The sequence below is a fragment of the Myotis brandtii genome, unplaced genomic scaffold, assembly GCF_000412655.1.
Source record: "Myotis brandtii unplaced genomic scaffold, ASM41265v1 scaffold268, whole genome shotgun sequence".
NCBI classification, from domain to species: domain Eukaryota; kingdom Metazoa; phylum Chordata; class Mammalia; order Chiroptera; family Vespertilionidae; genus Myotis; species Myotis brandtii.
Window position 1 is genome coordinate 1,778,739 of NW_005360187.1, and position 23,552 is coordinate 1,802,290.

The 23,552-nt window shown below is 35.7% G+C and overlaps 1 protein-coding gene across 9 annotated transcripts in view; it reads right to left on the bottom strand.

Annotated features, from left to right (window-relative positions):
- FAM208A (family with sequence similarity 208, member A) overlaps positions 1-23,552 on the bottom strand; it is a 44,853-nt gene that overhangs the window by 3,594 nt on the left and 17,707 nt on the right. For 5 of the 9 annotated variants that reach the window (XM_014541332.1, XM_014541331.1, XM_014541329.1 and 2 more), the window contains 10 exons: positions 18,579-18,651; positions 18,411-18,482; positions 16,731-17,459; positions 12,953-13,353; positions 11,382-11,523; positions 10,145-10,204; positions 5,686-6,611; positions 2,158-2,280; positions 1,124-1,283; positions 558-666 (listed from right to left, as the gene is read on the bottom strand). In XM_014541332.1, coding sequence (XP_014396818.1) covers positions 558-666; positions 1,124-1,283; positions 2,158-2,280; positions 5,686-6,611; positions 10,145-10,204; positions 11,382-11,523; positions 12,953-13,353; positions 16,731-17,459; positions 18,411-18,482; positions 18,579-18,651 — 2,795 coding nt within the window. The remainder of the gene's footprint in view (positions 1-557; positions 667-1,123; positions 1,284-2,157; positions 2,281-5,685; positions 6,612-10,144; positions 10,205-11,381; positions 11,524-12,952; positions 13,354-16,730; positions 17,460-18,410; positions 18,483-18,578; positions 18,652-23,552) is intronic. The other 4 variants (XM_014541333.1, XM_014541336.1, XM_005868375.2 and 1 more) reach the window with 3 other exon arrangements.

Here is a 23,552-nt window from a genome sequence, read left to right on the forward strand (position 1 = left end):
GATCCCAAACTCATCTGATTACATAATTGTTTGTGGAGCCTCCCAAAGTGATTGTTGCTCCAAGGTTCACACTTTGAGAAGTGACTTCTGGCCATGTAGGTGATTAGGACATAAGTGAATGTCCTGATCACAAATCCCCATATCATGTTGAGACCAATCCTTGTCTCAGTTAAGTGAGCTGTTATTAAATTAGCAGCCTAAGGTAACCCTCAAATGGGAGAAAGCCTGATTTAGTTAGCATACACACTTCAGTAAAAACAATAAAGACTACTGATTATTCCATTTTGATTATTATTCAAAACCCCCAAGTAGCAAATATTAAACCAATTTTACCTATATACATAACTAGAACTTTCAGCAAACTTCTACCTAAACAATATCACTTGCAAATAGGCTAGAATAATTTAATATCACATTCCCTTATGGCTGGTTAAGGAAAAACTGAACAGCATCCATAATCTATAAACACAGAGAAATTCAGAAAGAAATTTTGTCAACATCCACATGCACAAAATGTTAAGTCAACAACCATCATATAGTTTTTTTTAAAATCTTACCTTCCCAGTTCCTTAAGTTTTTTCTGAAATTTACAGTGGACTTTCCATTGCCATTTTCCTTCTGGAGTACTAAGTTCTTCGAGGAATGTCAAAAAATTTTTAAGGTTCTCTGTTAGAGATAATGAAGTTGATTTTAAATTCAATAAATTACAATCGCCCAAACTTAATTACAAAAGAAGTGTCTGGTGATATTGTTTAGAAACACCTACATTCCTAAGTAGTATTTTCTTTCCCTCCCTCACCTCTAAAGACACATTTTTATATTCTCTTTTAGATCTAAGAACATCACATCTACACATTATAAAAAAGAACATGTTGATAACAATAAACCAGAAGTAATCCAAGTGCAGTAGAGAGCCTTGCTTGCTTTAGGTCAAATTTAGAGGAAATTATTTGTAAAGACTAAGAATGGGGAATTTGAGGTAAAAAGCTCAAGAAAATGAATGGAAATGTACTAGTTATCTGTGATTGGCTGAATGGATAATACATAAACAAATGTGAGTCATTATTGAGAAAAACTTAGGCAAGACAGAAGTTACATGTTCAAAAGAATGCATAAATCTTACCAATTGTGATAACTTCTGGATTTAGAATGGATTCATCGGACACAATAAAACCTCCAGATATAAATAATTCATTGTATGTATGATTTTTAACATCATCCAGACTATCAACACCAGCAAAACTAACACAAGGGAGCTTCTTTAAAGTCACCAGGCCAGGTACCTATTTAAGTACCAAAATAAAAACAGAAATAAGGACAGAAAGGGAATGAACTGACCCTAGTGTGAAGTAACGTATAAGAGAAGCCTTAACAAAATGCACTATGACTAACCTAAGCCAAGCACAAAATAATATTCCCAACATTATTTCCAAATATATAAACCAAGATTTATGTAATGGGTACCTACCATGACTAGAGAACACTCTAAGGAAAAGGCACAATAGATCTGGAAACACAATTAAAAATGCTAACTTGTCTGGCCCTGTGAGTACAATCAGAATTCAAATGACAGCAAGAACCTACATACTGAACAGTTAGGAAAGGCTTCAAAGGGCAGCAGGACTTGAGAGAGGCTCAAAAGACTAAATGGGTATGCATGCATATAAGCATAACTAATGGATACAGACACTAGGGGGGTGAGGGCACCAGTGGGGGGTGGGGGAGCAATGAGGGCATAAGGACATATATGTAATACCTTAATCAATAAAGAATAAAAAAAAAGGGCTAAATGGGATACCTCCAAATCCAAGGGATAACGGCCAGTTTGGCAAAGGGGGTAAAATTGGGTTTTACCTGGGACATACAAATGAAGAGATGACAACAATATAAAGAGAGTCAGCAGACTTGAGTGACATAGGAGGTCTGTGATGTGCTGCCATTTAAAATTCTGCAGGGGTACAGACTTGAATCTCACAAGCTGATTCACAGAAGGGTTGTTTAGGTCTCAAGCCCTAAATATCCAAACCTCAAGGTTTATCTCCTCTAAAGCTTATGAGGATATTTTTAAAATAAACAGTTTTAGTTTCAAAGGCAGTAAGATTCTATAATAAGGATGTTTTTGTAACCAAAATAAGTGATAAATTTGACTTAATCTACCTTGTGGATGAAGCCTGCAATGTCTTCATTTTGAATAATAATTAATAGTTTATCTAATTTTGATCTTCTTTCCAAAAACTGTTCTGGATGACATTCTGTATTGCCTAACTTGATAAGATATTCCTGTTAAGAAAAGAAAACTAAATCAACATTACAAAGCTCTTTTGCAAGCATCCATTTAACAGAACTGCAAAATAAACTGATAAACTTAAGCTAGATCCAAGGGCCTCCGGGATCATCAAGTCTGTTCTTATTGAATCTAAAGCTCAGAGCTTGAATGGTCACAGTCACATGTTACAATGCTATGCAATCAAAGCTAAGTAAATGCCAGTGTGGGGTATAAAAAAAAACACACAGTACAAACAATGGATTAGCCCAGGTTCTTAACCCAGCTCCACTACTTATTCTGGGCAACCCACTAAGTAAATCCAGTGTGGGGTATAAAAAAAAACACACAGTACAAACAATGGATTAGCCCAGGTTCTTAACCCAGCTCCACTACTTATTCTGGGCAACCCAGAGTCCAATCATTAACCATTTCCTCACTCCCATTTTCCTTTTCTTTCAAAGCAGGCCCTTGGTTATCTGCAGCCATGTTATTGGTATACTCCTTCAGAGTTACAAACCCCTTTTCTGACCACTGTAGCTCATTTAATTCACAACATTCCCAAAATCTTTCATAAGGAGCTTCAGGACGTACAACGGTATTCATTCTATAATTAGTCATGCCTGTCCAGTTTACACCTTCGAGCAAAATAGACTCCCATCTAATACCTCCCTCCATGCCGATGACATGGTACTACCTTTCAAAGGACACAAGGTAGTAGGTTCAGGCAGAGCTCCCTTTGCTTGCTGGAGGAATCCTGAACTCTGAAGCAAACTGCAGGATCCTGGAAGTCACATTCCTCATTTCACAGACACAGGAGCAAATTCATATTCTCAAGGTTGGCAGGCTAGTTAGCATAAACCCAACTTACCTCACAACCAGTCTACTGCTCTTTGTATCACACCCAAAGAGGCTGTTTCTATGGAGCTAAAGTAGATCAAAACAGTTTGGTTTTGATTTAACCTGTAAAGCTTCTGGGCAGATCTGAGAGCAGCTTACAGTCAGGTAATAAAAAGATAAATTACTATCAGGCCTGCTTATAATTTTTGGTCTTTTTACATTAAGAACTTTAAATGACAGTTCATTTTAATGCATACAGTAAACCCTCGATTTAATGGACTTTGGATTTAACGGATAAATTTTTCAGTTTGTATTGTCATGTGAAAATTAACACCCTGTTAATTTTAAAATGCTTTTAACCAAGATTTGCCTATAATTAAATTAACAGGTTATTTTTTTGTTATTAATTCACTGTTATTTTAAACAAACTTAGCGAATAGGCCTATGTTGGAAAAAAACACTGGTAATTTCGCCAACATAGATATTACGTATCTACAACTACAGTATACATATTTACATCCAAGTCACCGCTCATAAACAGTGTTCAGCAAATGATCTGTTGTCACGTAGCGTGACTTTCTGCAGCAGTTTCAACACATGCCAGTCGATGTTCTGACGTGCGCTACGCCATGCCCCAGTCGTGTGCATTTGTTTATTCTCGGTCACTAGTGAATGCAAGCATTTACTAGACCTATTCAGTATAAATTTTAAATTGCTGTAATAGAAAACATTTCTGTGAAATTAAACGTTTCACATATACTTAATTTTAATTACACAAATGTGTCTAAGTAAAAACAGGTAAGCTTGCCGTAACCAGTTTGGCTCAGTGGATAGAGCGTCAGCCTGCGGACTGAAAGGTCCCAGGTTCGATTCCGGTCAAGGGCATGTACCTTGGTTGCGGGCACATCCCCAGTAGGAGGTGTGCAGGAGGCAGCTGATCGATGTTTCTCTCTCATCGATGTTTCTAACTCTCTATCTCTCTCCCTTCCTCTCTGTAAAAAAAAATAAAATATTTAAAAAAACAGGTAAACTAATTTATCAATTTCTTAACATACGCATTCAGAAAACCTACTTTATTATATAACGGACTTTTGGCTTTAACAGACACCCCCTCACCCTAATTAGTCCTTTATATCGAGGTTTTACGGTACAATAACAAATCAGGTTGACTCCAGAAATCTTTAGGAAACTTAACGTTTTATTCACAGTTTTTATTCCTTGTAACATTTTCCCCAGAAATATTCCAATGGATATTGATTAAAAGAATTAAAGTTCCAATCTGATTTCCTATCAGATTTGTAAATCAGAGCTTTTCCTCCCCTAAACAACAGAAGTATGACTTAATCCATGCCAGAATGAACTAAAAGCATTTCCTATGTGTTATAATCAGTTTCAATTGTGGTGGGGGGAGGTGGAATAATGCTGAGTACAGTAGGCCTAGGGTTCTCATCTAGCCCCACACCAACATGCAGTTATGGCCCAAAGAGTATATACTGTGCTTGGGCACATGTTGCTGGCGGTGGGAAAAAATCGAGAAGCTCTATGTTCAATCATACAAGGCAAAATGCAACCAAGGAATTGAATTCCTAATAAGTCTGGTTGCATCCTCCCAAGAAACCACCGGGAATTAAAGACACACCGAGCACTCTCTTTCATTTCCATGCTCTGTTCTCCTGGGCACACCACATGAAGCATGCTGACGTCAATAGGAGATCCCCAAATTGACAAAGGCTCAGGACATAGCAGCAGCATGGAGTTTCTGGGCCACTCTAGGTTTATAAGCCACTGATTTATAGTTTCTTCTGCTTCCTCTTACAAAACAATCAGAAATTCATCATGACAAGTAAATTCCATAATTGGGAGCACATATTTAAAACCTAAGGCATTCCCTTAAGAAATTAAAATCCTACAGTTTAGTGAATTCTAATTGCTTAATATTAAACCCATAGAACTGTTTGGATATATATTTTACACACCCATTATTACAAATTTTATAGACCTATGTCTAACCCTATACGCACACAAATACATGTGTTGTTGTTTTTTTAAAACCAAAAATCTCATCTACTCTGTAGCTTCAGTAGAAAAAAAATATATCTTGCAGTGAAGAATCTTTCATGACTGGGGAGTCTTTCAGGATCATAGTATTTTTTTTATCAATAAAGGCTATAGGGAACCTGACATAACCAGTTATCAAGAAACACCAAAATATATTATCATTAGGTTATTCCTGGACAGTTTTATTTTTTTATTTGATTGATAAAACCCATGGGGTATATAATGACAATTTCCTTTTCCCCTCTGTATCTTTCCTTCCCTGTCATTAAAAACCCAAGTATGAAATATTTAAAATCTTTGAACAGTTTAAAGGTATTTGCAGTATGTAACAATAGTCTTTAAACAATAACCTAAATTCTAAGATATTTACATCACAGGGTTTCAGTTTAGTTGAACTTAGTCTTTCATTCCATTCTGCATTAAATTATGAAAATATATTTAAAAAAATAAAGTAATTCTTTATAAAGGTCAAACCCAACATGACAAGTTCATACAACGTGACTATAAACTTCTCTTTTAGTTACCTTTATTTCTTTACAGAGCATGCTCTCTTCTTCTTCATGAATGTAAAATTTCACAGTATTTCTCTGGACATCTTTCATGATTTTAACCAAACTGTTAAATACTTCAGGTTCTAACTTGCTTATAAAATTTGAAAGAGCTGGCTGGGCAGAAATGTCTACATCACTGGGTGATTTTGTTTCTTTTTCTTCTGGTTCCTGAGCAGTATCATCAGGTACAGTATGATCAGAAGTCACCATTAGCTCCGTGGCATGGTGTGGCTGGTTCACTTCTACTTCAGTTAAACCCAAAGTTGAAGAAGAATGCTGCTCATTAGAATTGGTGTCTTTCAAAGTATCACTACAAAGTGGTTCAAGGTGTTTACTGAAGTCACTTGAGGAAACTGGTATGACATGTCTTCCTAGAGGATTCAAGGCTATCTTAGTACCAGAACCATTATGACTGACTGGTGGCAAATTCCCACCCTTGGCTGATGCTTTGATAATAATAGAATTTAGTTTCTCATGCAAGCCATCTACAAACTCCTGTACACCAGCTTTGGAAGTCTTAGAATACATGAACTCAGAAAGTCGTTTCATCTTCTCTTGTGTTGAAAAGATAGGTGTGGGAATTCTACTGACATATGAAACATTCTTTTGCTTCAAAATCTCTTCTATCTTCCTAGAAAAGAGATTGTATTCTCCTAACACTGTCCTCTCTGTGGTTTCGTTCACTGCAGGCGGCTCTGCTGCTGGCACACACTGCTCCTCCACTGTCATCACCTGACCTGTTAACACGTCCTCCTCAGTGGTGCCCTTTAGTGTGTCTGTAAATGGAGAGGATGGAAACTGGTAATCAGAACTTCTCTGTCTACTTACTACCCGGGGGTCGTTAGGAAAGGTCTCCTGTGGTGGCAGATACACCAGTTGTTCTTCTGGTGATTTCATACCTATACAGGAAGAGTTTTTTATTATAAGAGTAATTGAAAAAAATAACATTTGAAAAAATAAACATTTTTTGAGAAAAAAAAATGTCAGGTCATTAGAACTAATTACACATTGGAAGGTAGAATAAAAATCACAAATAATGGTGTGAAATGGGCCAATTTGGCATTAATACAAGTTAAGTTATTTCTGCTTCCCTACCTTCTTGTTTAATAGACATGTTTTAATCAGGATAGTCAGCTGCAATAGATTGCTCCACCCCTATATTCTTTGCCAAGTAATGTCTACTATTGTAATACTAGAGGCCTGGTGCACAAAATTTGTGCAGGGGGGAGCGGAGAGGAGGTTCCCTCAGCCCAGCCTGCACCCTCTCCAATCTGGGACCCCTCGGACATCCCTCTCACAATCCTGGACCGCTGGCTCCTAACTGCTCACCTGCTTGCCTGCCTGGTCACCCCTCACGGCCCCCCTGCAGGCCTGAGTGCCCCATGCAGCCTGCTGTTCGGTCGTTTGGTTGTCCCTCACTGCCCCCACTTCCGGCCTGGTCACCCCATACAGACTACTGTTTGGTCATCCATCTGGTTGTTTCGGTCGTGACGACCCCTGGCTTTTTATATATTAGGATAGTCTTGATATGAAAATTTGAGAGTAAGACAATTGAAAGAATGCCAAACTTAAATGATGGGGGGATAACGTCCAACTTAAGAGATGCATTCAAGATGTAGGATAATTAATTTTATGCTTCCAGATTATTCTCTCCTATGAGGTTGCTTAATGGATTTCCTACAATGTTAGGAACTTAAATTTATCAGGGGGAAAAAGGCTCAATAATACAGGAAGAGAACCTATTTCAAAGCTGCATTAAAGAGTAACATTTTTGACAGTGCTTTCTTAAGTATTTTCATTTTGTTTCAAAATAATTTCTAGAGAAATCACAATAGCTAATATTCCATTTAAGATAAAGATGTCATTCAGCTAGTTGATGCTAATAGAATTATTTAACTTTTGACTCTTAACAACTAGCTCAACCCATACAATCATACAATCATAATTCCCTCCCTGACCGCAAATCCTAAATTCAAACAAAATGTTTTTGAAATTACATTTCAAAACAGGTACCCAAGTCCCTTTTTAAAAACAAGGGGAAAAGATCTTTAACAACCATTTAATATTATATTTTAGAAAAATAAAAAATTTCTGATCTTTGCCTTTAAGATTGATACTACACAATTTTATCCTTCAAAAAATTACTAATTTTTAAAAAATCTTAGCCAACATTCCATAACAAATTGCTATTCTAGTATATGGAATGATGCCTCTAAATCAGAAAGTCCAGGTACTAGTTTTCAAAACTACAGTACTTTAAAGATACAGTGAATTCCCTATTCACCTAGGTGTAGCAGCATGCCCTCTTTACACAAAATTCAGATTTTATTTTCCCACACTCATACTTATCTAAAGGTTTAAACAGCCTCAGTAGCAGTCAGCTTGTGACATTTCTCTATCAACCCCAGTGGTTACCATGAACCACTGTAACCATTAACTGCTATAAAGGTACCAGTCTGCAGGGTAAGAAGACCATAGCAGGTTTGTAGGTGGAAGAGAAGGGGAGCAAAATATCCAATACCATGGTATGAATTAAAACTGTATAAACTGATAAATCAGAAAATTCAAGTTCCAGAAAATAACTCAGTAATACTGAATATTCTTCTTAAGTTTCAATATGGGGTCTAGTGCATATGTAAAATGTTTGTGCTGGGAGTGGAAGATATACTTTTTGAAGTATTTTTTGTACTTCTTCAATTATGTATGTCAAAATACCTGATTTGGTTAAATAAAAAGATTTTTAATTGTACCTCATAAAACAAATGGGTTGAGGACCACCTGTAATTTAAAAATTTCTGAATCATTTATTATTTTAAATGAAATAGTTGCTCCTAAAAATCTATAGCTATAGTTCAGACCTATAAACTTATTCTTGAAGGGCTATCAATAAAGGGAATTTTTAAAAGATGAAATATAACTTAAATCTACCTGGGGAATTCTCCATATTAAAAAAACTCTAAACCAAATCCATTTAAAAAATGCAAATGATCACTACCTAATTTTATTTTGCACAAATTTCCCCTATATGATTTTAACTGGTAGGTTGACTTTATTATTTTTAAAATGTCTTCCTCAATTATTTAAAAGAAACATGTCAATATCCATAATAATGCATGTTTTCTATTGTTATTCAAGCATTGTAGTACTTTGACTTTTAAGTGAAAAGGGAGTGGTATTCAGATATTTGTACTTTCAATCACAATATATGAAGATGACATGCCAAAATAAGAGGACTGCTGATGCTGATGAAGCATTTTGAAGCATAAACAAGATAGCTGCTGCTCCTAAAGAGAAAGAAGTACTGATAGACACAAAACACGGGTGAATCGCACACATAATATTCAGTGAAAGACTCCAAAACAAGAGGGCAGGTAGGTTCCATATATCTTAAATTCAAGAACAGGTAAAACTAACATATGATGAAAGAAGTCAGATTTAGTGGTTACTACTAGGGGCAGGGAGAGCACTAACTAGGAAGATGCAAAAGCAAGCCTCAGGTGCTGCAAGTGTTCTACACATTGATCTGAATGGTATCACCTAAGTGTACACATTTAGATCATCTTTTTCTAGGAAATATAATAGCTTTCTTCGAGAGAATCTTGAACTAAAAGTCTTTTTAATTTCCAAAAGAGAGGAATAACTGTAAAGAACTACTAAAAATCAAAAATCATTTAGCTTTCCTTCCCCCGCAAAAACCACTTAACACGTTAAGCACCATGTCAGTCACCGGTGATTGAAACGGAAAGGAAGACAAAACAGGCTTGGCGCTTAATGTGCTAAGATTTCTAAAAGAGTAAGATCAACAAAATGAAAACAAGTAAAAAAGACCCAGTACCAAACTCTAAGAAAACAAAGCCTATGACCATGCAGGGATGTTGAATTGACTGAGCTCAGACAGAAGACTCTTTTAGTTGCACCCATTGCAACTAGCTAATTACTACCTGTAAATGTTTCTGGAATCCAAAAATTCCCTAATCTCTGATTTAAATTATCTGCAGAAATTAGCTTTACAATTAGAAGAAGAATTGGGTAAAAAAATTTCAAGATTAGGAATAATGTACCTAAAAGATAAATGGCTTCACCTCCATGTATTTGTATAAATTTAAGAGAAACTTAAAGACTGCTTCACATAAAATATCCTACAGAAATGGATTAAGAAAAATATTCCCAAATCATCATATCAGATAGAATTGACTGTAGGTGAAGAAAACACCTGTAATCTCTATGAATATGTAGTCACTTCTTTGAACACATTATTTATATAAGAATATTTGATACAAATCAAGTAATGATATAAATATGATATAATCCAAATTTTCTGTAATTAACAGAACTTAAGTTGATGCCCTATTGATAGAAGACCAGAAATACAAGTAGCAATTCTGAGAAAGGGCACAGTGGGAGGGAGGAAAAGCAAAGGGAGCCTTCTCACCTGGCGTTTGTTTTTCACCATGTTTCCCCAGCTGGTCTTCTGGGCTTCTTGCATTCCCTCCTGACAGAAAGCATCCATTAGATTTGTAGACTCTCTTCAGATATGGTGATACCTATTAAATAGCTTTGAGACAACCCCAAATGCTAACAAATCCAAGTAGTCCTTCTTTTGCCTAAAATAATCCTGAAGGCTCATTCAGAAATGGGAAGTTGCTTCCCTTTCTATTCAGGTGATGATGGAATATCAACACCTAGATATTGTGCCTTCAAATGGTTCTGAAATTAACTGTAAAGGTTAAGTTTGAGTGGGAGAAACTGACACCTTCAGCTCCCAAATGAGAAACAGTTGCCTCTCTACCATCACTTCTAGGCCTCTTACTCTCTCTGGTAAGGTACTAAGTAGAGAATGGTGCTGAAGCCCAAGGAAATTCATCAAAGTTTTAGAAATTCTTCTCAGAATCCTTGTAAGTCTCAGTAGCTTCTAGGTTACAAATCAATCTACTTTTTTCCCCTTTAAAGGTTAAATAAAGGTCTAGAAATGGAAAAGATGTGCCCTAAAATATTTCAAAAAATGCTTAGCTAACAAAGATGAATAAGAACTTAGAATATTAAGACTATGTACATATGTGCTCATATATATATGTGTTTGCACAGAGAAATTAGGATACTGCAAAATGATCTTTCAACATTTGCTAAACTATTCTTACCCCATGGTTCATTAAGCTTCCCAGGATATTTGCATTTCAGGACATTCTCCACAATGACCCAATTATGCCAAGATAATCCAATACTAAGAAATCAAATTTCTTTTAAATAGATGAACCTCAATATGACCACTTCTTTGATGATAGCTTGTTATAATGAAGCTTATAATTTGAGCAGAAAGCATTTACTGGCTGTCCAAAGACCATCACTGCATCTCTGTATCTACCTCACCTTATTAGAAACTCAATTTCTGCCAACAATTTTCATTTGGAAGTTTACATGCTAAACTCCATACAGAGAATAAGCATGTTTTAAATCCCTATTTTTAATAGGGCTTTTTGCAGATACTTGCTGATGCTGCCCAAGAACAGTAACACTCAATAAACATTATATTGCTCAAAATAAGACACTGAAGATGTCGGAGCCAAGTAAGACAAAGCACTCAAGAGTGGAATCTAGAAAAGATGAAACCTGACAGACACGGTCCCTAAGTAAAACCAAGCGAACCTAATTCCCAGTACACTTGTTCTTACCTGTAATTGGAATCAGTTTCCAATGTATTTCAGTCTCTTCAACATTATTAGACTTAGATTGTTTATGGAATCCATGTTCAATGGGAATGGTGGGACACAAACTGCAATCTTCAAAATTATTCATGCTAATTAAATTTGGTTCCTAAAAATTGGAGGATATATTCATTAGCTTTCTTTTCAATTCATTTTAATGTCAAGAATAAACAACCATTTTTTTCACAGCAAACTCACAACCTTCACTCTGAACACTGAAAATTAGTCATTCAAACATGGTAAATTAATAATACTTCAGCCTTACATTAAAACACCTTTCCTTCCAAACATAATTTGATATTGATTTAGAACTGAGGTTGCTCAACTTATTCAGTCAAGCACTAAGTATTTGAGGCTTTGCGGGCCATATATTCAGATACTCAGCACTGTCATTGCAGTGCAAAAGCAGCCAAGGCAATACCTAAACAATACAAACATGGTAAATTAATAATACTTCAGCCTTACATTAAAACACCTTTCCTTCAAAACATAATTTGATATTGATTTAGAACTGAGGTTGCTCAACTTATTCAGTCAAGCACTAAGTATTTGAGGCTTTGCGGGCCATATATTCAGATACTCAGCACTGTCATTGCAGTGCAAAAGCAGCCAAGGCAATACCTAAACAAATGGGCATGGCTGTGTTCCAAAAGAACTTTAGTTACAAACATAGGCGGTGAGCGGAGTTTGGCCTATATCAACCCAATTTAGAGAAAAAACATGTTAGGAAATGCTAACAACATAAATTAGTTTCTCAGTGCCTACTTTACACTTCTCCCCAAGTGAGCCTCCTACAATTATCCTCCCCCTAAATTAAATGTCTGAAAACTACATGGACAAAGGTTAGGGACATACATATGACTTTTAGCCAAAGGCAGAGAAGAGAAAATGAAGGAAGAGTAAATTAGAAATAAGCCCTTAGGATGGTGCCATCCTAGTATTGTTCCTCAGTGATGCAGCCACTTCTTGGGGGAATAGAAGGCTACTTCTCAGCTAGAGATCAGTACTCTAAACAGAAGTCATAAATAAACTGGATGCCCTGTCAAGCAAGGCCGAGTGTCACTTTAGTGGTAATCCTAAAGGCAATTCATTTTCCATTCCTATTTGTAAGAGAAAGACAAAGTACCTAACCTTGTTTGTAACACTAGTGCACTGACTTTAGTCACCTCATCTGCTTCACCTATGGGTTATGGTATTTCCAGCAGAAAGCCAATGTTTCAAGAATTCAATTTTATTATGAAACGATATGGAATTAACTCCCAATAAGCCATTTCTGAAAAATAGATTGTCTAGCCTTAACTTTGGCACCATAGGTAAATCTTGGACTATCCATAAACTTGTAAGCAGGAAGGAAAACAACTACTTCTATAGTTAACTCTTTGTAAAAAGGAGTAACTTAGAAATAGTATCCTGGACACTTTTACTGAAATGTTTATTTTATTTCTTTTTAAAAGGGAGAAAAAACCCATTAAAGCACATCCTCTCTTTCACACACACATTCACAAAGCAAACAATATAATCAAAAGATATAAGCTTACTTCTTTCAAATGTAGTTTATGGTCAGTGCCTACTTCACTGGTAGAAAGAGAAATAGGATACTTTACAGATGATGTATCAGCTTCTAACAATGGGATCTGAGTGCCCTTAAAATGAGCATTTTCAATTTTTGCACAAGTAAGCTGCTCATATTCTTTCTTATCTGGGTTAGAATTCAACTCATATTCATGCTTTTGCCTCAGCTCTTCATAGGCACCATCAGAACTCAATCCTAAGGCTTTGTTGACCGTGTCTGTCAGGGATGCATCCGAATTGCGTGCATTTGCCAGTGTTTCTGATAGCCAATTAAACAGCCTATGGATGTTAGCAACACCAGAGTTAGAGGTATCCTCCTGCTGCAAGTCAGTGTCATGCCCAAGTGAGCCAACGGGCTGTGGAGACTCTGAAGGGAAAAGAGAAAGAAGTCATCTCTTAAAGTTGAGTTTGGAAGGCTAGCATAATAATTTTAAAATTTAATGTACATAAAAATTAATCATCATAGACATTTATGGGCAGGAACTCAGTAGACTTTACATGTACATCCACCCCTTACTTTAAAATATGACTGGTTCTAAACTTTTGCACATAAGTCAAAATTCCTATTAAATGAAAATTTATTTACCTAATTTGAAAAATCTATTAATGGATAAATGAGCTCAAACATCAAGTTGGTAATATGGATAATATATTTATTAAAGACCATACTATAGCTACCTTAAAATCTAACAAAATCCCTAAGTCAACCAGATGCTTGACAAGAGATAAAATATTTGTTGCTACTTTGCAAAATATTAGGAAGATATGCAGATTATACTAAAAGAAAAAAAGAACTCATGACTTAATTTGAGTTCTATCTCCTTTATAGCTATTACGTTTTGTCCTTAAGATATTGTCTGACATTCTTATCATCTAACCCTTATCTCAACTGACTAGATTACCTAAAGAAATCTACACTAACTTTGCATTAAGAACAGAAAGCACTGTAAGAGCTGGCTCAAAGCAGGTACAAATCTGGGAATTCTGCACAACAATATATTTAAAAACTTTCAAAGGGTGTAGACCAGGGGTGGGCAAACTTTTTGACTCGAGGGCCACAATGGGTTCTTAAACTGGACCGGAGGGCCGGAACAAAAGCATGGAGTGTTTGTGTGAACTAATATAAATTCAAAGTAAACATCATTACATAAAAGGGTACGGTCTTTTTTTTTTTTAGTTTTATTCATTTCAAACGGGCCGGATCCGGCCCGCGGGCCGTAGTTTGCCCACGGCTGGTGTAGACATTCAGAAAGTCATGTGCTTTTAATGCTAAAGAAAGGTAAAACCTGGGTAGGGTATAATGTACCACAGCAAGAAACAAAACATCAAAGAGCAGAGTACATACTGTATGATTCTAATTACATGTACATATAGAGCAGGCAAAACTAATCAACAGAGACAGAAAACAGATCAGTGTTGGGGTGAGATTAGCTACAAAGGAGTATAAGGCAGTGTAATAAAAATGTTTTATATACTGGAGTGGTGGTAACATGAAAAATGTTCTATATATTGGAGTAGCATTAACATAGCTATAAAAATTCATCAAACTGCACTTAAAATGGGTACAATGTATATAAATCATATCTTAAAAAGTTTATGTTAAAGAGGTTAGGGAGGATAGGATTATAAAATGAGTGGGTTCACTACCAAATCAAGATCAGGTTATTTTAGCCCTGGCCGGTGTGGCTCAGTCGACTGAAGCATTTTCCTGTACACCAAAAGGTGGCAGAGCACATAGCCAGGTTATGGGACAATCCCCAGTCTGGTCAGAGCGCATACGGGAAGCAACCAATCAATGTTTCTCTCACATGTATGTTTTTTCTCTCTCTCAAAAAAAATAAAATTTACTTAAAAAAAAGATCAGCGAATACAATCTTTAAATCTCTAATTTCAGTAATGAGAACTAAAGTGTGCAAAATGACTACAAAGAAACAAGTGAGGAACACCTAGAAATGCAAGTCTGATCATCACTGTTCTAGTTTAATTAATCTATCCACCCCTTCTTCCTGCTGCATTTCTCCTTTGGTCTATTATAATTAGCATGGCTTCACCATCACTTTAATTATTGATAAAGCCTGATTTTCACCCACACTTTTTCACAGGTACAAAATTAGTCAGTATCAGCTAAAAATGGCACCAAACTTTACTTATCTTGCCTCTCATGTGCTCAGTGCTAGGAAATAGAGCCAAGATTAGGAACAATGCTTTAGAGTTAGTCAGAACTGAGTTCAATCATGGATTAGTGAACTACATAGCTTTAGATACTTATTTAATTTCTCCGAAATTACTTTCTCATCTGTAAAATAAGGGTAGTAATGTCTAGCATTCAAGAACTAAATGAGTCCACATATGTAAAGCACCTAGTACATAGGAAGTTCTTAAGTCTCATGATACATGTTGACAGTATGGATCAGACAGAGTCAATAGGTTCAGCACACTTTTTCACAGGTACAAAAAGTAAAAAGCATCCAAAAATATGAAGATAGTGTAAGGAGCCTCTGGGACAACTTCAACCGTACCAACATCTGAATTATGGGGGTGACAGAAGAAGAGAGAGAGCAAGATATTGAAAACCTATTTGAAGAAATAATGACAGAAAACTTCCTCTACCTGGTGAAAGAAATAGACTTACAAGTCCAGGAAGCACAGAGAACCCCAAACAAAAGGAATCCAAAGAGGACCACACCAAGACACATCATAATTAAAATGCCAAGAGCAAAAGACAAAGAGAGAATCTTAAAAGCAGCAAGAGAAAAAAAGTCAGTTACCTACAAGGGAGTACCCATACGACTGTCAGCTGATTTCTCAACAGAAACTTGGCAGGCCAGAAGGGAATGGCAAGAAATATTCAAAGTGATGAATACCAAGAACCTACAACCAAGAATACTTTATCCAGCAAAGCTATCATTCAGAATTGAAGGTCAGATAAAGAGCTTCACAGATAAGGAAAAGCTAAAGGAGTTCATCACCACCAAACCAGCATTATATGAAATGCTGAAAGGTATTCTTTAAGAAGAGGAAGAAGAAAAAGGTAAAGATACAAATTATGAACAACAAACATGCATCTATCAACAAGTGAATCTAAGAATCAAGTGAATAAATAATCTGATGTACAGAATGAACTGGTGATTATAATGAATCAGGGACATAGAAAGGGAATGGACTGACTATTCTTGGGGGGGAAAGGGAAATGGGAGATGCGGGAAGAGACTGGACAAAAATCGTGCACCTAGGGATGAGGACAGTGGGTGGGGAGTGAGGGCGGAGGATGGGGCGGGAACTGGGAGGAGGGGAGTGCATTTATAATCTGGACAATAAAGATTTAATTAAAAAAAAAAAAAGAAATATAAAAGGACAGGTGGTCCAATTAGTAGGCTAAAAGCTAAGAATACTTTATTTTCTCACATTTGTCTAAGCTACACAATTCAGAAATCCAATGTGCTAGGGTAGGAGTTGGCAAATAACTGTATTTTCTGTGAAGGACCGGACAGTAAATATTTTAGGCTTTTGGGCCATAAAATCTCTGTCCCAACTCTGCCATTATAATGTGAAAGCAGCTATGAATACACATAAATGAATAGGCATGGCTGTATTCCAATACTTTCTTTACAAAAACAGAAAACAGGCTGGATTGGCTTTCACTTTGTAATCTGCAGACCCCTGTGCTAGAAGAAAGGACAGAACTACTTTACTATAGTTTTGGTTATTATTTTTATACTGTGTAAGAGCAAACTGATATTTTACCTTCATACAGATGGCAATTTTCAGCTAAATTACTGGTTTTGGCGAACTTTCTCATATTTTCAGGTAGATCCTCAAGCTTCCTCTTCAAGACAGTTTTGCTTCTCATATCTTCTGTGTCTGAGTCCCCACCCACATTTTTTTTCCTAGACTGAATCAAATTAATCAATTCTTTGAATCTATCCTTATCATGATCCAAAGAGTGAGATGACTTCTGCTTTCCAGGTTTAATAGTCTCACCCCTTGAGTTATTTCGTTTCCCAAATTTCTTTTTTGTGCCATTCATTTCTTCATGGCCTTCATAATCTGAAAGTTGACCGAACTGTTGAAGTTTTCTATTGTCTTCAAATAGCTCTTTTAACTGACAAATAGGTAACTGATACATTTCAGGCCGAAAAATATAGGTATGCAAACAATCATCAATATGGGATTTATTTCTTGGAGCTGGGTATAAGAATTTTTTATCATCTAATCGTGAATCATATGGAAACATAATAAACTCTCGTTTACCTGAACCAAAACCTCGCTTAAAAAACTCACTTACATACTTTTCAACACCAGAATGAAAATTTATACTATTTATATCTTTTAATTCCTTTCGACACCGAATCAAAGCAAACTGTAAAAACTGAGTTATTTTTAATATATCTGGCATGCTCTCGTGTCTCTCTGGTGGTGCTACATTGGTTGAACCTTTTTGTGCTGGTGCTGCATTGGTTGAACCTTTTTGTGCTGTAAACAAACAAAAAGAGTAAGCCATGTTAGCAATGAAGAAACTAATCAAATACAGATCTACATATTGTCAAAGAAATGTTAACAACATTCATACATTAATGGTGAACCAAACTCGTATGTACCTTAATACATATATGTAACATAGAAATATATGAATCACATGTTTCTAAGTCTAGGGGACTAAAATAAGCCGATGAGAAACTAAAACAAAGGAAATTATAGAACATATTTTTAAAGGGGAAAATACCCACTCATTGAAGATCTCATTTCCTTTTGTAACTAGGCCTTTCAACTTGGGGCAAGCAAAATGTCAGGAGAAATAAAGAAGCAGGGCAAGATATGAGGCTCCTCGCAAGATAGTCCTACCCAGGATAGCAATGGCATTCCTTTCTGTTATAACAACTTCGTAAGAACTCTATCCCCATAAGGAGATATGCAGGCACTGAGTGTTACAACTGAGAATCTCATTCTTAATCTAACAGTGAAAGCCATTAGTGGGAATTTTATCTTAATATAGCACTAAAGTTAGTTCTTAGGAATGGTGAAAAGCAAATTTTGTCTGATATCAGTGTGAAAAATTCTAATTAATTTTGAATGGCCTAATATTTAACCCAGCACATGATACTTTTACAGTTGTTAAATCTGAATGCAAAAATGAACTAAGATTTTTTAAAAATCATATTTTATATAACCCTGAAAAATTAAGCTAGTGTGTTACAATGATTACAATCAACAGTTAGTGAAAAAAACGATTAAAACCCAAATAATTTTTCATAGTAAAAAATAACAAATCAAGTCATATAATTCGTACTTTACTTTGCTAATAGCTCTTACTACCCCCAGTATTTCCTAAAACATGATGTAAGAAAAACAAACTGCTTAGGGAGTTATCTGGAAATTTCAATATAGGTATCTATAAGACTGGATTTAGACAGTCAAAGAACTTACAAGTAACTATGCCTCTAGGTTCTTGAAATAGAAACAAAGCATGTAGGATTCGAGATCTGGCAGTTTGATGTTCTAAAAAAAAAAAAAAAAAAAAAAGTCAAATTAATTGGCAATGTGTTTTACCTAAAAACTTAAAAAAGAATTATAAAAATTAAAGACATTACCTACCATATGGAGAAACCATTTGATAAGGAGAAAGAAGAAAAAGGTATCCTCGGTCTCCCAAAGGTTTAACCAGAACCTGCATTTTTAGAAGAGGGAAGAAGTTTAATCTGCTTTATTATTACTAACCATAAGGCAGACACAGAAGTTTCTGCTAATTGGTTCTTGATCATCTTTAGAAAAAATATTGTTCCTTAATTGTTAAAAACTCTTTTCCAACTCTGCTAATTCACAGAATTCTAATAAAATATTCTTTAGTTTTCATAACTTAAGTGAGAAAATTCCTCTAATTTACTATGAAACCAACTTGCTGATTTCCCCTTGACACTAAAATATAAGGATCAAACTAAAGCCTTCAAAAGCAATTCAAAAGACATGTTAATTGCAAAGGCAGTGTGCTGGATGTTGGAAATATAAAACAAGTATGACACAAATGCTGCCTTTAAGAGTTCAGGCTAATCACAAATGAAATGTGTTGCTAATTCTTCAGATACTTAATGAAAATCTTTCACACGTAAGGCAAATTGCCTTGCCAGAAATAACTTCAAAGACAAAACAAAATATCTGATCACTAGTAGTTTATAATCGGGTGGACAGAGCAACACAGGAAATATCAATAATTAGATTAAGTCAGAAGAATTATTAAAAAGATTTACAAAGCAACATGAAGGGGAAAATACAGTTCATCTATGATCAGAAAAGAAACTGAAAGTGTACTGGAGGTGAATTTTGAAGGATGGGTACAGTGCCAAGAGCCTGAGGTTGGGGGAAGGACATTTCAACAGAGGCAACATCATGAACAAAGGCAGAGTTATAATATGATAGACATCAGAATACCTATGACTGGCAAAAGGGTGAGAACAGATTAAGACAAATGTATAAGACAAGTGTACAAAGAAAGATCCTAGGATAAATTATAAAAAGACAAGAATGCCAGGTTAGCCAGGAATGCACTGGAGAATATACCCTTTTGAACTGGAATGATTCCCTTGAAAGAAAACTTGTGCTACAAATCCCTATTAAATAATTCCAATAAACAAAATTTGTGTAAGGACCCATAATTTAAAGGCTGAAAACTGACTGTGCTACCAATTTATATTTAATAAAAACATTGTCTGAACACTCAAAAGGTAGACAGTGTACATAAAAATTTTGTTTCAGACTCAAACACTTTTATCTAAAAGTTTTATATATCATATCCTTTATAACATTTTGTCCAACTCCTAGTTGTCAAAACAGGAAGTTGGAAAACACAAATAAAATTTTCATATTTTGTGTGGTCACTGAGGAAAAACAATTAGATTCTTTTAATTTTTCACCCACTCCAAATACTAGGCTTTTAAAATTTCCCTGGCTCCCCTGACTGGTTTGGCTCAGTGGAAAGAGTGTCGGCCTGCAGACTGAAGGGTCCCAGGTTCGATTCCAGTCAAGGGCATGTACCTTGGTTGCAGGCACATCCCCAGTAGGGAGTGTGCAGGAGGCAGCTGATCGATGTTTCTCTCTCATTGATGTTTCTGACTCTCTGTCCCTCTCCCTTACTCTCTGTAAAAAATCAGTAAAATATATTTTTATAAAAAGAAAATATTAAAATTTCCCTGGCTTAGTGGTCTTCTTTATAAAGACCAGTGTCCTCAATTCTAAAGGAATCAACACCCTAAAAACACCCAGGCAGACAGGCTTTAGCAGTAATATCTGTGGCTTTAGCTCAAAGAAAGTTTAAGCCCTCTAGAAAAGGAAATACAGCCGGTCAGCATGGCTGAGTGGTTGAGCATCGACCTATGAACCAGGAAGTCATGATTCCCGGTCAGGGAACATGACTGGGTTGCAGGCTCAATCCTCAGTAGAGGTGTGCAGGAGAATCAATGATTCTTTCTCATCATCAATGTTCCTATCTTTCTCTCCCTCTCCTTTCTTCTCTGAAATCAATAAAAAAATATTTTAAAAAAGAAAGAAAAGGAAACACATACCTATAAACTCTGTGCTCCTACTGCCTCTATTTGTTACATCTTACTGTTTCCTTCAGAAAACAGTATTAACCCAGTCTGTGCATTTTTATTACTAGAGGCCCAGTGCACAAAATTCATGCACTTGGGAGGTGAGGGAGGGGGGTCCCCTCAGTCCAGCCTGAGAGACACCCACCACTGCCATTGCGTTTGCCAGCCGTGAGCCCAGTTTCTGGCTGAGCAGCGCTCCCCCTGTGGGAGTGCACTGACCACCAGGGGGCAGCTCCTGCATTGAGCATCTGCTCCCTGGTGGTCAGTGTGCATCATAGAGACTGGTTGTTCTGAAGTTTGGTCAATTTGCATATTAGCCTTTTATTATATAGGGTTCTACTATTTTCACTTTTCAATAACAAAACAGGTAATTAATATGGTACAAAAATGTATTAAAATAGAAAATATTTTAGCTCACAATCTTAAATGACCAAGCTTACTTAGGAGGAAAAAAATCTACTCTAAGTGAGACTCAGCAAAAACAAGATTCAAGCACCTAAGGGCTTCAAATTGGAATTATCAGATGCACTATATACAACAACAGATATGAAATGTTCAAAGAAATAAACAAAATAAGTGGCATAAATAAAAACACGTTCACACAAAAATTAGTATACAAATATTCAAAACAACATTATTCATAATAGCTAACGCATTATAGCTGGTGAATGGACAAAATGTGGCATTATCCATACAATGAAATATGATTCAGCCATAAAAAGGAATGAAGTACTGATATATGCTACAACATGGATGGCCCTTAAAAGTACTATGCTAAGTGAAAGCAGCCAGGTACTACAGGCCACATAATGCATGATTCCACTTATATAAAATGCCCTGAATAGACAATCTCATACAGACAGAGGTAGATTAATGGTTGCCAGGGGCTGGAGGGAGGAAGAAATGCAAAGTAAATGCTTAATGGGTATGAGGTGTCTTTATAGGGTGATGAAAATACTCTGGAATTAGATAGTGGTGATGGTTGCACAACACTCTGAATCTACTAAAAAAATCACTGAATTGTACATTTTAAAATGGCTAAAATGGTGAATCTTATTTAGATAAAAACAACAGCAAGAAATATCAGAATATAACCTCCATCTCCTAGAACAGTGACTAGTACATAATAGGTTTTCAACAAGTATTTCTGAAAGAATTAACAAGAATGTTATAATAAAATGAGACAGATCTCAAAAAGAATCAAATATAACTTTCAGAAATAAAAATACTCTGTGAAATTAGAAATTCTATGAATGGATTAAACAGCAAATTAGACATAGCTAGACAGAATTTATAAACTAGAAGATAGCTATGATGGAATTATTCAGAATGCAACACAGATAAATAAAAGTAGATGAAAAATACTAGTACAAGAGAAATTAACAAACATGAAGAACAGAATGAAAAGGTCTGACATATGCTGGTTCATAGTCTTAGAAAGACAGTCTAAAGAAAAGGAGCCCTGGCCAGTTTGGCTCAGTGGTAAGAGTGTCAGCCTTCTGACTGAAGGATCGCAGGTTCAATCGATTCCGGTCAAGGGCACGTACCTCAGTTGCAGGCTCAATCCAATCCCCAGCCCTGGTCAGGGCAAGTGCAGGAGGCAACCAATCGATGTCTCTCTCTCACAGTGATGTTTTTTTCTCTCTCTCTGTCTCTCCCACTCCCTTCCACTCTGAAAATCAATAGAAAAAATATCCTTGGGTGAGGATTAACAACAAAACAACAACAACAACAAAAAAAAGAAAAAGAAAAAAAGAAATGAAGTCGATATAAATCCGAGATAATGACTAATATTCCAAAATGAAGATATAAGTCCACAGATACAAAAGAATATATACCACGCTGGTTAAATGAGAAATCTACACCTAGATATACTTAATGTTAACTGCAAAACATCAAAAACAAAGATTTTAAAAGCAATCGGAAAAAAAGAGGTTCTACAAAGGAATAATTACACTAAGAGCTGACCTCTCAATAAAAATAGAAGCCAGAAGATACTGTAGTATATAACCAAAGTGCTAAGAGAATATCAATCCAGAATTGTGTACCCAGATCCCAACAATGCATTAAAGATATGCATTTTTCTCAAATACAAGGGCATGTACAAAAATTGACTACGAAGTAAATTTTATATCAAATCTCAATAAATTTCAACTAATCACCACTTGTTCTGATTACAATGGAATTAAATTAGAAAAAAAAAGACAAAAGTATTCTCATAATTTGGAAATTTAAAAATATACCTATATATCATGTGTCAAAGTGGAAATCATAATAAAAACTAAGAAATACTTAGAACTGAATAATAAAAATACTACATAATAAAACATGTGGAATGCTCCCCGCTCAAAAACCACACTTAACCTTATTGGGATTTTTTTAAACTGGAATTGTATTAAATCTGTAGATCAAATTTGAGAAAATTAACATCTTTATGATACTGCCTTAACCATTAGCAAGATTATCTCTTTACTTTTTTTTTTTTTTTTTAGATCCTCACTTGAAGATATTTTTCCATTGGTATTTAGGGAGAAGAGAGAGGGAAAGACAGAAATATCGATGTGAGAGAAACACATCGATCGTTTGCCTCTTGCACGGGTCCTGAAAAGGGCCCAGGCCAGGGAGGAGCCCACAACTGAGGTACATACCCTTGACAGGAATTGAACCTGGGACCCTGTGGTCCACAGGCCCACACTATCCACTGAGCCAAATCAGCTAGGACTCTTTACTTCTTTAGAGTATTCTTGGAATAGAATTTTATAATTTTCTAGATATAAGTCTTGCTTATTTTGTTAGATTTATCTATTGCCAGGCATCTTATATTGTAAACAGTATTTTTCATGTCAGTACACTTTCTATTATGTATATAGTAATGTAATTGATATTTATATGTTGATTTTATGTCAGATCTATATATAAAATTTGAATTATTTCTTTTTGTACATTCTTTAGGCTTGCTATATAGATTTTATTATCTGGGAACAAT